General features: G+C 39.3%; 1 protein-coding gene across 12 annotated transcripts in view; it reads right to left on the bottom strand.

Annotated features, from left to right (window-relative positions):
- Window positions 1-13,152, bottom strand: part of ANKRD42 (ankyrin repeat domain 42) — a 106,369-nt gene that overhangs the window by 75,637 nt on the left and 17,580 nt on the right. For 3 of the 12 annotated variants that reach the window (XM_089332116.1, XM_089332125.1, XM_089332108.1), the window contains exons 3-4: window positions 10,888-10,995; window positions 1,331-1,466 (exon numbers count right to left, since the gene is read on the bottom strand). The exons of 1 other annotated variant lie outside the window; for it this stretch is intronic. In XM_089332116.1, the coding sequence (XP_089188242.1) occupies window positions 1,331-1,466; window positions 10,888-10,995 (244 nt within the window). Of the gene's footprint in view, window positions 1-1,330; window positions 1,467-3,701; window positions 3,724-4,004; window positions 4,125-10,887; window positions 10,996-13,152 lie in introns of those variants that run through there. 8 more of the 12 variants (XM_089332128.1, XM_089332121.1, XM_089332144.1 and 5 more) reach the window with 4 other exon arrangements.

Raw genomic sequence — 13,152 nt, 5'->3', positions numbered from 1 at the left:
TTAAAACGAAGCAAAGGGGCTGGTGCTGCAGTGTAGCAGGTAAAGCTGCTGCCTGCGACGCTGGCATCCCATATGGGTGCTGGTTTGAGTCCCAGCTGCTCTTTTTCCAATCCAGCTCTCTGTCATGCCATGGAAAAGCAGTAGAAGATAGTCCAAGTGCTTGAGTCCCTGCACCTGGAAGAAATTCCTGGCTCCTGGCTTCAGATCGGCTTAGCTCTGGCCATGTGGCCATTGGGAACTGGACCAGCAGATGGAAGACCTTTCTCTTTGTCTCTCCCTCTCTCTGTCTGTAACTCTGCCTGGCAAATAAATAAATAAATCTTAAAAAAAAAAAAAAAAAAGGCAGCAAACAGATCCTAGGTAAAGAAGGGAAGTGAGGCCAGGAAGGTAGGTAGGAGTTGAATTATGAAGGTCCAGCATGTCAGCCTACAGAATTAGATACTCTACAGGGATCCAGACAGTTTATAAACATCAAAGTGATTTATCATTTCCCCTTGATATGTTTGCTTCTTAAGATTCCTGCAAAGGGCCACCTGTGGTGCTGGCACCTCATATAGTAGCATGTTTGAGTCCTGGCTGCTCCATTTCTGATCCAGCTCTCTGCTATAGCCTGGGAAAGCAGCTGAAGACGGTCCAAGTCCTTGGGCCCTTGCACTCTTGTGGTAGACCCAGAAGAAGCTCCAGGCTCCTGGCTTTGGATTGGCCCAGCTCTGGAAGTTGCAGCCATTTGGAGAGCAAATCACCAGATGCAAGACCTCTCTCTCTCTCTGCCTCTGCCTCTGCCTCTCTGTAACTGCCTTTCAAATAAACAAATAATCTTTTAAAAAAATTCCTCTAAGATATAATTCAAGTGTCATTTTCACTCTAATCTTACTGTGATCTCTCCCTTTTTTGAATTTCTATAGCATTTCTTATAGAAGATAGGGTATGAGGGTATGTAGAGTCTAGGTCTCAGCTAGTCAGCTTATCACAGGATAAACAACTACAATAGCATATGAACTCAAATACACTAGTGTTTTCAACAAACTGTTTATAAAACTTTAAAAATTGTCTGCAAAGAAGAGAGGTATGAAGTTAAATGAGTTGGTGCAAAGAATAAACCTATGTTTAATTTTGCCTATTTGCTTCTTGATGATTACGGTTCCAGAAAACATCAAAGAGTACATAACATTGGCATGATATAAAGTGAAAAAGGTTCATGTCAAAATAATTATTACTTTAGTTTTATAAGGGACTAGAAGAATGGTAACAATTGATATTTTTAACTATGACCAAACATTTTAAATGTTAACATTAATGAAAAACTAAAATACTTGCTTTTGTTGAATACCTGGAAGATTTCCATTGTAGTCCACATCTTCTATGCTACATCCCCATTTAACGAGAAGCTGCAAACAGCCAAGTCGCCCATGAAAAGTGGCATAATGTACAGGTTTCCATTCTCTCTTATCTGTCACACTGGGATCCTAGAGGTAACATTCACAAGCACTCAGTTCCTTCGCATTTTGTAGAGAAAACACTGAGCCCAGCAGCTGACTTTTGCAAATAAAAATTGGAGGCTTCTCTTAAAACTTTAAGGCAAAAACTAAATATAATAGAAAAAATTTTACTACAACCACTGATTGGAACAGACAAGCTAATAAGATACTAGTGAAAGTTTACAACACATATTTTATATATATATAATTAATATATATTATAAAATAACCTTTTTAAAAAATATATAACTAGTCATATAAAATGGTTTTTAAAAAGCAACTTGGGGCCAGCATTGTGGCATAGCGGGTAAGGCCACCATCTGCAGCGCCGGCATCCCATATGGGCACTGGTTAGAGTCCCAGCTGCGCCACTTCCTATCCAGCTCTCTGCTATGGCCTGGGAAAGCAGTAGAAGATGGCCCAAGTCCTTGGGCCTCTGCACCTGTGTGGGAGACCAGGAAGAAGCACCTGGCTCCTGGCTTCAGATAGGCGCAGCTCTGGCAGTTGTGGCCAATTCTGGAGTGAACCAATGAATGAAAGACCTCTGTGTGTGTGTGTGTGTGTGTGTATGTGTGTGTGTAACTCTGACTTTCAAGTAAAATAAATAAATCTTTAAAAAAATAAAAAGCAAACTTAAGGCAGGGCCAGTACTGTGGTGCATCAGGTTAAATAAAGCCCTGGACTACAGCGCCAGCATCTCATATGGGCGTTGGTTTGAGTCCCAGCTGCGCCACTTCTGATCCAACTCCCTGATAACAAGCCTGGGAAAGCAGCAGAGGCTGGCCCAAGTCCGTGGGCCCCTATATCCACATGGGAAAATCAGAAGAAGCTCCTGGCTCCTGGCTTCAGATCAACTCAGCTCCAGCCTTTGTGGCCATTTGGGGAGTGAACCAGCAGATGGAAGACTTCTCTCTCTCTGTCTCTAACTCTCTCTGTAACTCTTTCAAGTAAATAAAATAAATCTTTTTTAAAAAAAAAGAACTAGTAATTTTACTAACCATAGATCTCTAATAAAATGAGATGATTTAAGTAATCAAATCATATCACTAAGAACATTAACATTAAGAACTATTGAAAAATTAATCATTTTTTCATTTTTTTTCTCTAAAGATCTCAACACTTGTGCCGGCTGTAGCGGCCATTTGAGGGGTGAACCAACAGAAAAGGAAGACCTTTCTCTCTGTCTCTCTCTCTCTCACTGTCTAACTCTGCCTGTCAAAAAAAATAAATAAATAGGCCGGTGCCGCGGCTCACTAGGCTAATCCTCCGCCTTGCGGCACCGGCACACCGGGTTTTGTCCCGGTCGGGGCACCGGATTCTGTCCCGGTTGCCCCTCTTCCAGGCCAGCTCTCTGCTGTGGCCAGGGAGTGCAGTGGAGGATGGCCCAAGTGCTTGGGCCCTGCACCCCATGGGAGACCAGGATAAGTACCTGGCTCCTGCCATTGGATCAGCGTGGTGCGCCAGCCACAGCAGCCATTGGAGGGTGAACCAACGGAAAAGGAAGACCTTTCTCTCTGTCTCTCTCACTGTCCACTCCGCCTGTCAAAAAAAAATAAATAAATAAAAATAAAAAATAAAAAAAAATATTTAACAAAAAAATAAAATAAAATAAATAAATAAATAAATAAAAACATTCTTCAAATTTATTTGAAATCTCAGCAGAGTGTCAATGTTTACAAAAAAACAACTCTTACCATAAAATCATCAATAAGTAATTATTTTCATATATGATTTTACTATGTTTTAATATTTATTAATTTATTTGTAAGGCAAAGTGACAGAGGGAGATTGACAGAGAGCTCCTACATCTACTGATATAATCCCCAAATAGGAGCAATGGCCAGGGCTAGGTTTAGATGAAGCCAGGAGCCAGGAACTCCATCTAGGTCTCCCCCGTAGGTGGCAAGAACTCAAGTATTGAGCCATCATATGCTGCTTCCCAGGGACACTAGCAGGGAGCTGGATTGGAAGTGAAGGAGCCAGGACTCAAACCAGCATTCAATATGGGATACAGGCCTCCCAAGCATCAGCTTAACCTGCTTTGCCACAATGCCCATGCCAGGAGGCTATTTTTTTATACCACAACTGAACAATATTAAAAATAAATATTGCAAAAAATAAATGAAATATCTGGAGAGAAAAACTGCTTTCTAAATTAGCATAAAATAAGAGTTTTAAAAGATACGCATAGGTAGAGAGAAATTCATAAAGATTTACAATCACCTGGTTACCTTTGTTTAGAAGCTTCAGAATCTTCCCAAACTCTGAACCGGAATGAAGAACCACCTAATGCTTGTGAAATTCCTTTGTACTACTCAACTTGGGGTGAGGGGTAGAGAGGGCAGTAGGGAAGATTTATCTGAATTATTGTTCCATGTTTAAAGACGGAAAAGCTAAAGAGAACAACTAAATTACTTTCCCAGTCAAATAAGAGATTTTAAAAAGTTAGGAAGAGATAACCAGACTACCAAGTACTATCCCATCTATATGATTATATATAATCACTAATTAACAGGAGTCCCTCACCACTCCACTTCGGAGCATTATTTGTAAAGTAAAAGAATGTCCATGAGTTGCAGCGAGATGTAAAGGAGTACATCCACGGTCATCCTGAGCTGCCAGATTTGCTCCATTGATTATAAGAGCCTAAAAATGGAGAAATGGAAATGAGCTTACACAAGTACATATGAAGATGCAGATTACTTTTTTTTAAAGATTTTATTTATCTATTTGAGAGGTAGAGCTACAGAGAGAGGGAGACAAAGAGAAAGGTCTTCCATCCACTGGTTTACTCCCCAAATGACAGCAATGTCTGGAGCTGAGCCAATTCGAAGCCAGGAGCTAGAAGCTTCTTCTGAGTCTCCTACAGGGGTGCAGGGCCCTAAGCACTTGGGCCACCTTCCACTGCCTTCCCAGACCACAAGCAGAGAGCTGGATCAGAAAAGGAGCAGCTGGGACATGAACTAGTTAGTACCCATACGTGATGCCGGCACCAAAGGTGGAAGCTTAGCCTACTACACCACAGAGCTGGCCCCAAAGACACAGATTACCTAAAGGCTGGAAATTTAGCTTATAGCTAAATTATCATATATGTTCTTACATATATGCTAAAAGCAAACCAGGGAATTGTTAACTAATCCTTAAAAAAATGCTTGAGGCTCTCTTTTAACATTACTGAGACATTTAACTAATTTTACAACCTAATTTGAGCATGTGATACATCTTACAAAGCACACTTTCAGGAGCACAGATTAATAACAATGAAAAATATTTTAATACTAAGCCAATAAAACTGAAATTTAAACTTCTATAATTTCAAAAGCAGAATCTTTTATTAGCCGGGTTTTAAACTCAACAAAAGGATTTAGTTAACTGAAGTAAATAGTTGCAAACTCTCTAACAAGCTTGTAATTTCATGTAAGAAGCTTTAATTTTAATTTGCAATTGGCCCTGTTTCTATACATAAATTGTGTAATATAGGGGCTGGCATTGTGGCACAACAAGTTAAGCTGCCACTTGCCATGACATCATCCCTTATTGGATCACTGGTTCAAGTCTCAGCTACTCTACTTCTAACCCAGATCCTGCTGATGCACCTGGGAAGCATTAGATGACTGCTCAAGTGCCTGGGTCCCTGCCACATGGATCTGAGACCCAGAAGAGGCTCCTGGCTGTTGGATTCAGCCTTAGCCCAGTACCAACTGTTGTGGCCATTTGGAGAGTGATCCAGCAGATGCAAGATCTCTCTCTCTCTCTGAATCTCTCTCTCTCTCCCTCTCTCCCCAAACCCCGCCCCCGTCACCTTGCCTTTCAAATAAAATGCAACATATAGCATACCCCTCTATATCATATACAAAGTGGCTGATTTCAAAGAATTATTAGTCCCAATTAAAATCTCAGCAAGGTATTTTGTGGATATCAACAAATTGATATTAAACTTTATTTAAAAAGGCAAAAGACCTAGAATAGTCAACACAACACTTAACATAAAACTGCAGTAATCAAAACAGTGAGGTATTGGCCAAAGAACAAATAGATCAATGGAACTAAATAAAGAGGATGGAAATAGACTCATGTAATAGTAGTCAGTCGACCTTCGACAAAGGAGCAAAGGCAATAATAACTGTAGTTTCAATAAAGGTTGCTCAAATAACTGGCTATTTACCTGCAAGAACAATGAATCTACAAGTAGACCTTACACTTTTCAAAAACATGAACTCCAAATGTACTACAGACCTAAATGTAAAGTGTAAAACTATAAAACTCCTAGAGGATAGCATCTGATAAAATCTAGATGATCCAGGGTGTGGCAATAGATTTTTAAGTACACCGAAGGCACAATGCATGAGACAAAGAGTTGATAAATTGGACTTCATTAAAATTAAAAATCATTGCTGAGCCGGCACTGTGGCGTAGCAGGTTGAGCTGCTGCCTGCAGTGCCGGCATCACATATGGGAGCCAGTTCAAGTCCTGACTGCTCCACTTCCTATCCAGCTCTCTGCTATGACCTGGGAAAGCAGTGGAAAATGGCCCAAGTCCTTGGGCCTCTGCACCCACGTGGGAGACCTGGAAGAAGCTCCTGCCTCCTGGCTTCAGATTGGCGCAGCTCCAGCCATTGTGGCCAACTGGAGAATGAACCAGAGGATGGAAGACCTCTCTCTGACTCTCCTCCTCTCTCTGTGTAACTTTGACTTTCAAATAAATAAATAAATCTTTTCTTAAAAGAATCGTTGCTTTGCAAAAAACAGTGTCAAGAGAATAAATGAAAAATCACAGACTGGAGGAAAATATTTGTAAAAGGCACACCCAGTAATGGACTGTTACCCTAAATATACACAGAACTCTTAAAATTCAAGAAAACAACCCAGTTTAAAATAGATCAAAGACCTGAACACAGACTTCACCAAAGATTTAAAGATGGCAAATAGGTATACAAAAAAATGCTCCACAAATGTCATAATGGAAATGCAAATTAAAACAATGTGAAAACAGTACACAGCTATTAGAATTGCCAAAATCCAGAACACCAAAAACATAAAATTCTAAAAAGGACATAGAGCAACAACTCTTGTTCACTGCTATTTGGGAGGGCAAAATGGTACAGCCACTTTAGAACAGTGTGGCAGCTTCTTACTAAATTAAACATAATCTGAACATACAATCCAGCAATCATGCTCCTAGGTATTACTCAAAGTTGAAAACTTCTATCAGTACAAAAACCTGAACTTGGATGTTTAAGCAAAACTTGCCAAAACTTGGAAGTAACTAAGATGTCCTTCTGTGGATAAATACAAATAAATTGTGGTGCATCCAGCCAATGAGCAATATTCAGTACAAAAAAGACACAAGCTATCAAACAATGAAAAAGACATGGAGGATACTTAAATGCATATTAAATAAACCAGTCTGAAAAGGCTACATACTGTATAATTTCCAACTATATGACATTCTGGGAAAGGTAAAACTATGGAGACAGAAAAAATATTAGTGTCTCCAGGTTGGAGGAAAGGGAAAGACGACTAGAGAATAGAGGATTTTTAGAACAGTGAAACTACTTTGTACAATACCTAAATGGTAAATAAATGTCATCATAAATTTATCAAATGCAATGTATGTAAGAGTAAAACCTAGGGGCCAGCAGTGTGGCCTGATGGTTAAAGCCACTGCCTTGGGGCCAGCAGAGTAGAGGGTTAAGCAGTGTCGCATAGAGAGTGCAACACCGGCATCCCATACGGGCACAGCTGAGTCCCAGCTACTCCAATTCTGATCCAGCTCCCTAATGCACCTGGAAAAACAGCAGAAAATGGCCCAAGTTCTTGGGCCTTCACCCACATGGAAGACCTGGGAAAAGCTCCTGGCTCCTGGCTTCAGATTGGCACAGCTCCAGCAGTGAGGCCAACTGGGGAGTGAACCAGCAGTTGGAAGACTCGCTCTCTCTCTCTCTCTCTCTCTCTCTGCCTCTCTGCCTCTCTGCCTCTCCTTCTCTGTGTAATTCTGCCTTTCAAATAAATAAATCTGTAAGATAATTGGAATTTCAAATTTAAAAAGTCACAACATAAAGACCTATCAACTCAGCGAATTAGGAAATACATAAAGATAACTATATAAAAAGCGATCTTTTTACACAAAATAGTACCAAAAAGCACCACAAAAGCTCTGAGAAGAAAAAGACCACTCTAAGAGAAGGATAATCAAAGTAATGGCAGCGACTTGAACTAATACTTGGAGAAAGGCAAGCATCAGCAAAGTTTCATTTGATCCTGATGTCTATTCTATTTCTCCTTCCTTACACTGCCTAGCTTTTCAAATTAATAAATACAATTTCAAATCCACTTGAAAACTGGGTGCCATCCCTACCATACACCCAACCTTTTCCTATAGTGAGCACTCATCCACTTTGTTCAGTGGCATTTTGTTACACTTTATTCTACTTAGATTAACTCATATTTCACCTATCTCCTTAAAATAAACTTCTTCATTTTCACAGTTCTAATTGATCCTGGCTCTCCTACCTTTATGATCATCCTTCTCTGAACTCTTTATTCACTCTGTGATTCCTCCTTGCTTACTAGTTATATTCTTCAACATTCAATCCTCAACTCTAAACTCTTCTCTATTCTTTATTATTCTTGAACTCTTTGTCTCCAGCCCCCTTTTCAACGGTGTGGACATTCTCTATCTAAATGAACTACAAGCATCTTAAACTGAACAAGTGTCAAATTAATTTCAACATTTTCCCTCCCAAATCTTCCCTTTCATATTTCCTAATCACTATCATATATATCTGGCTGTCTGTCTCACTATATTCTGTCTGTCTCACTATATTCTGTCAATGACTACTTTGCAAAATGTCTCAAGTCATTTTCTTTCTTTTCTTCTGCCACTTCTTAATTTCTCCCTCTCTGGTTTTCTCTGATTACAGGAAAAATCCCTAACTAGTCATCTTACCTCTAAACTCTCTCTTCATCCCTGGTAATCTTAGAGACATTTTACAACAATAATTTCCTAAAATATGTGTTTTATTATTTCATCCCTCTTAATGTCCATATGAGTGGATATGTATGCATACATATGTATGTATATACACATATGAGAGGTCTTCAAAAAATTCATGAAAAGTGAACATTTTAGGAGTTTAAGATTTTTTGCACCAATAATAAACTTACCTTTAATCCCATTTTCCACAAATTGTTGTCTTCTCATATACACATGTATGTATATAAAAATTCCCTTTCCTATACAAATGATCCAAAATGCCCATTCTACTTTTAAGACATTTTACAGATGTGACCTATCCAAACATACTTCATAACAGTCCACATGACAAACCATTTATACTCAGTCAAGCTCAAATAATGGTATATCCCCTGAACATATCTCAATCTTTCACTTCATAGCCTCCACAAAGAAATATATCATAGGGGTCAGCGCTGTGGCATAGTGGATGAGGCCGCTGTCTGCAGTGCTGGCATCTCATGTGAGCACCAGTTCTAGTCCCGGCTGCTCCACTTTGATCCGGCTCTCTGCTATGGCCTGTGAAAACAGTGGAGGATGGCCCAAGTCCTTGGGCCCCTGAACCCACGTGGGAGACCTGGAAGAGGCTCCTGGATCCTGGCTTCAGATCAGCACAACTCCAGCCGTTGCAGCCAACTGGGGAGTGAGCTGGCGGAAGGAGGACCTCTCTCTCTGTCTCTCTGCCTCTCCTTTTCTCTCTAACTGACTTTCAAGTAAATAAATAAATCTTTATAAAAAGAAGTACATCATAGAGATTAATAGGGCGAGCCTAGGTTCAAATTCTGACTTTGTCAGTGACATAAACAATAAACTTAACATTCTGAATCAGTTTCCTGATCTATGAAAAGAACTCATAGAATTGTTGTATCAAATGAGATGATGCATGAAAGACTGTTATTGACAAATTAAAAAATATTGAATAAGTGATATGCATTACTTTTAATGGATCTGAACATATTTCTTGCTTACAACACTTCTTATCTATTTAAAATCAATCTGGTTTTTAGGCTTAACTGATGTTTTATTTCCTACATTTATAATTTCTCAAACCTCTCCCAAATTCTAAAATTCTTCTCTTCTATATTTTTCACTAAAACCCTAATCATAAAAAACCCCTAATCATAAACTTTTCTTTGTATTGTTTTATAATTCACTGAGTAGAATTTCTATCACTTCAAACAAAATCCCAGGCTTCTTACCGGCAGAGACTGTTTCCTTATACAACTCTGTATTCTTCCAAATTCCAGTCTACCTTATACATTGATTAAATGTAGATTCTCTAATAAACTAGATCCTGCCACATGTTAATGTGTTACTCTGGTCAGGAAATAAATTAAATAAGGAATTTTAGGCATGGCAAGTGCCTCAGTCTGTTCAGGCAGCTACAACAAAATCCTCTAAATTGGACAGCTTATAAACAATAAAAATTTATTTCTCACAACTCTGAAGATAGAATTCCAAGATGAAAGTGCTAACAAATTTTTTGTCTGGTGGCAGCCCATTCTGCCTAGACAGCACCTTCTCACTGCATCCTCACATTCAGTTTAAGGGGTGAGCTAGTTCTCTGGGGAGAGAGTTTCTTTTATAAAGATACTAATTCCACTCATGTCAGCAAAGTCTTCATAACTAACAACTTCCCCAAATGCCCTACCTCCTAATACCATCACCTTGGGATTAAGATTTCAATATATTGAGTCATGCCTCCATATTCACAGGTTTCACATACACATAACACACAACAGAAAACATCAGGAAAAAAAACTTTTATATTGAACATATACAAACCTTCTTCCTTGTCATATTCCCTAAATTGCATTCTGTAACTTTTATTTATGTAGCATGTACATAATGTTTAAATAATCTACAGATAAGTTAAAGTCTATGAGAAGATATACATGGAATATACACATATGCTACACTATTGAATATAAGAGATTTGAACATCTATAGATTTTGGTAGCCTTGGGGGATCCTGTAGCCAATCCCCTATACATACAAAGTGACACTTGTATTTATTTGGGGAACAACAAACATTCAGAACATAACAGCAAACTAGAAAGGAGATCATCTGGGCATGACTGTGATGTGTCTCAAAACAATCCAGATGGCCAACTACTTCAGAAATAAGCAAACTAGAAAGGAGATCATCTGGGCATGACTGTGATGTGTCTCAAAACAATCCAGATGGCCAACTACTTCAGAAATAAAAGAATCACTGGGCTCATACCATAGAAGTGGAAAGTTAGTATCAAAATATCTGAGTCATAGAATCTAGTAAGTTCTTGTTTAGAACATAAATCTACTGGATCAGATAGAATAATTGCAACATCCCAACAGAACAATGCTAAAGTAATCCAGCTTATTGAATTTAAAAAATCCCCAAGTGATTATTACCTGCATACAAGCATCTTGACCTCTAATTGCAGCTATGTGAGCTGCTGTCCAACCTCTTGAAGTTACTTGTGTGATATCAGCTCCATGCCACAGTAGCCAATGAAGACACTAAATTAAGAAAATAGTAATAAGTGATAAAGCCTATGTTTTAACCTTGCTATATATTTAAATTTAGTCTATTATCATGAAATTACTATTGTAACCTGAGAAGCATCCTAAGTGAATTAGGATACCAGGTTTAAGGTCAAATGAAAAAGGTACAAGCACAATGACAAGGAAACCAAGATCTGGCCTCACTGTTCGGAAAATAATAACAAGCAGTAATAATTGTTGCAAAATGAAGACAATCTTTCTTGTTCATAAGGTGCAGATGCTACTTAATTTTAGCCAGTTGTTACTATGACTGAAATGTCAATCCAAAGTTGGTAAATAGAGGACAGCATTGTGGCATAGCCAGTTAAGTTACCACTTGGGATGCTCCTGCCCCATATGGGCACCAGTTCAAGTTCCAGCCACTCCACTTTGGATACAGCTCCCTGTTAATGTGCCTGGGAAAGCAGAAGATGGCCCAAATACTTGGGCCCCTGCACCAACATGAGAGACCCTGATGAAGCTCCTGGCTCCTGGCTTTGGCCTGGCCCACCCCTGGCTATTGTGGCCATTTAGAGAGTCAAACAGTGGATGGAAGATCTCTTTCTCTCTCTCTCTCTCTCTCTCTTTCTCTCTCTCTCTCTCTCTGTGTGTGTATGTGTGTAACTCAGCCTTTCAAATAAATAAATCTTTAATTTATATACATATTATATACATACATACATACACACACACAAAGTTGGCAAATATTCTGTTTAATCAATACTAGGCAAGTTGGGGCTGGTGGAGTAGCAGGCAATGCTGCCACCTGCAATGCCAGCATCCCATATGGGCACTGGTTCATGTCCCAACTGGTCCACTTCCCATGCAGCTCCATGCTAATGTGCTGAGAAAAGCACTGGAAGGTGGCACAAGTATTTGGGCCCCAGCCAACCATATGGGAGACCAAGACGAAGCTCCTGTCTCCTGGCTTCAGCCTGGTCCAGTACCAGCTGTTGCAGCAACCTGGAGAGGGAACCAGTGGATGAAGGATATCTCTCTCTCCTTCCCTCTCTGTAACTCTTTCAAAATAAATATATAAATCTTAAAGAAAAAAAAAAAACACTATACAAGCCAAACAAAACACATATAGTGAGCAAACTTCACAAAAAGCTGCTAGTCTTCAATCTCTACCATAAATCCTAAATAGGTCAAGAAGCTTTATACCAAAAGAAATGTTGTTACACTGATCGACTATTTAAAAAGTTAAGTGTTTTATTAAAAGGGGTGGGTGTGGTCAGATGTATCGCAAAATTTTTTTAAATTAATCTAAGTCTCAATATAACAGAGTACTTACAGGTCTATTCCACACATAATGATGTTACTATCTTTACATGTTCAAATTTGTGGATTCTATTCCCAAGAAGCCTCTTTTTTGTTAAGAATTGATTGTATCACTGAGATACAATGTCACATCTGTCAGAGCCATATCATTTGTTTAAAAGACTTATCACAGATTAATAACCAATAGAATATTTGTAAAAGCCCAATCTCGCTAATAGTCACAATAAATCATTCATTCATTCAGCAAATATTTATGCTCAGGTACAGAATAAAGTCACTATAAACATTCACATACTGATTCTGCATTTCTCTTAGATAAATACAAAGAAATGAGGTTGAAGAAACAGAAAATCTGTTTAACTTAAAAGAAGTTGATCTGAACTTAGAAAACTGATTACTAGAGACTGAGGAAGGAATGATAAAAGGAGGTTGTACAAGGGCTACTAAAATACAATTAGTGTTCCACAGAACATAGCAGTGACTACCGTTTACAGTAATGTCTTATACACTGTATGAAGAAATAGAACAAAGGAGCTCGGGGCCAGCGACACGGCGCAATAAGTTAATCCTCCGCCTGCAGGGCCAGCATCCCATTTGGGCATCAGTTCCAGTCCCAGCTGCCCCTCTTCCAATCCAGCTCTCTGCTATGGCCTGGGAAAGCAACAGAAGATGGCCCAAGTGCTTGGGCCCCTGCACCCACGTGGGAGACCTGGAAGAAGCTCTTGGCTCCTGGCTTTGGATCCATGCAGTTCCAGCTGTTGCAGCCATTTGGGGAGTGAACCAACAGAAGGAAGACCTTTCTCTCTGTCTCTCCCTCTCACTGTCTGTAACTCTACCTCTAAAATAAAAATA

This window comes from Oryctolagus cuniculus, chromosome 1 (assembly GCF_051225735.1).
Source record: "Oryctolagus cuniculus isolate XC-2025 breed Fujian yellow rabbit chromosome 1, ASM5122573v1, whole genome shotgun sequence".
Lineage (NCBI taxonomy): Eukaryota > Metazoa > Chordata > Mammalia > Lagomorpha > Leporidae > Oryctolagus > Oryctolagus cuniculus.
The sequence above is the reverse complement of the archived record's forward strand: the minus strand, read 5'-3'. Positions and strand labels throughout refer to the sequence as shown.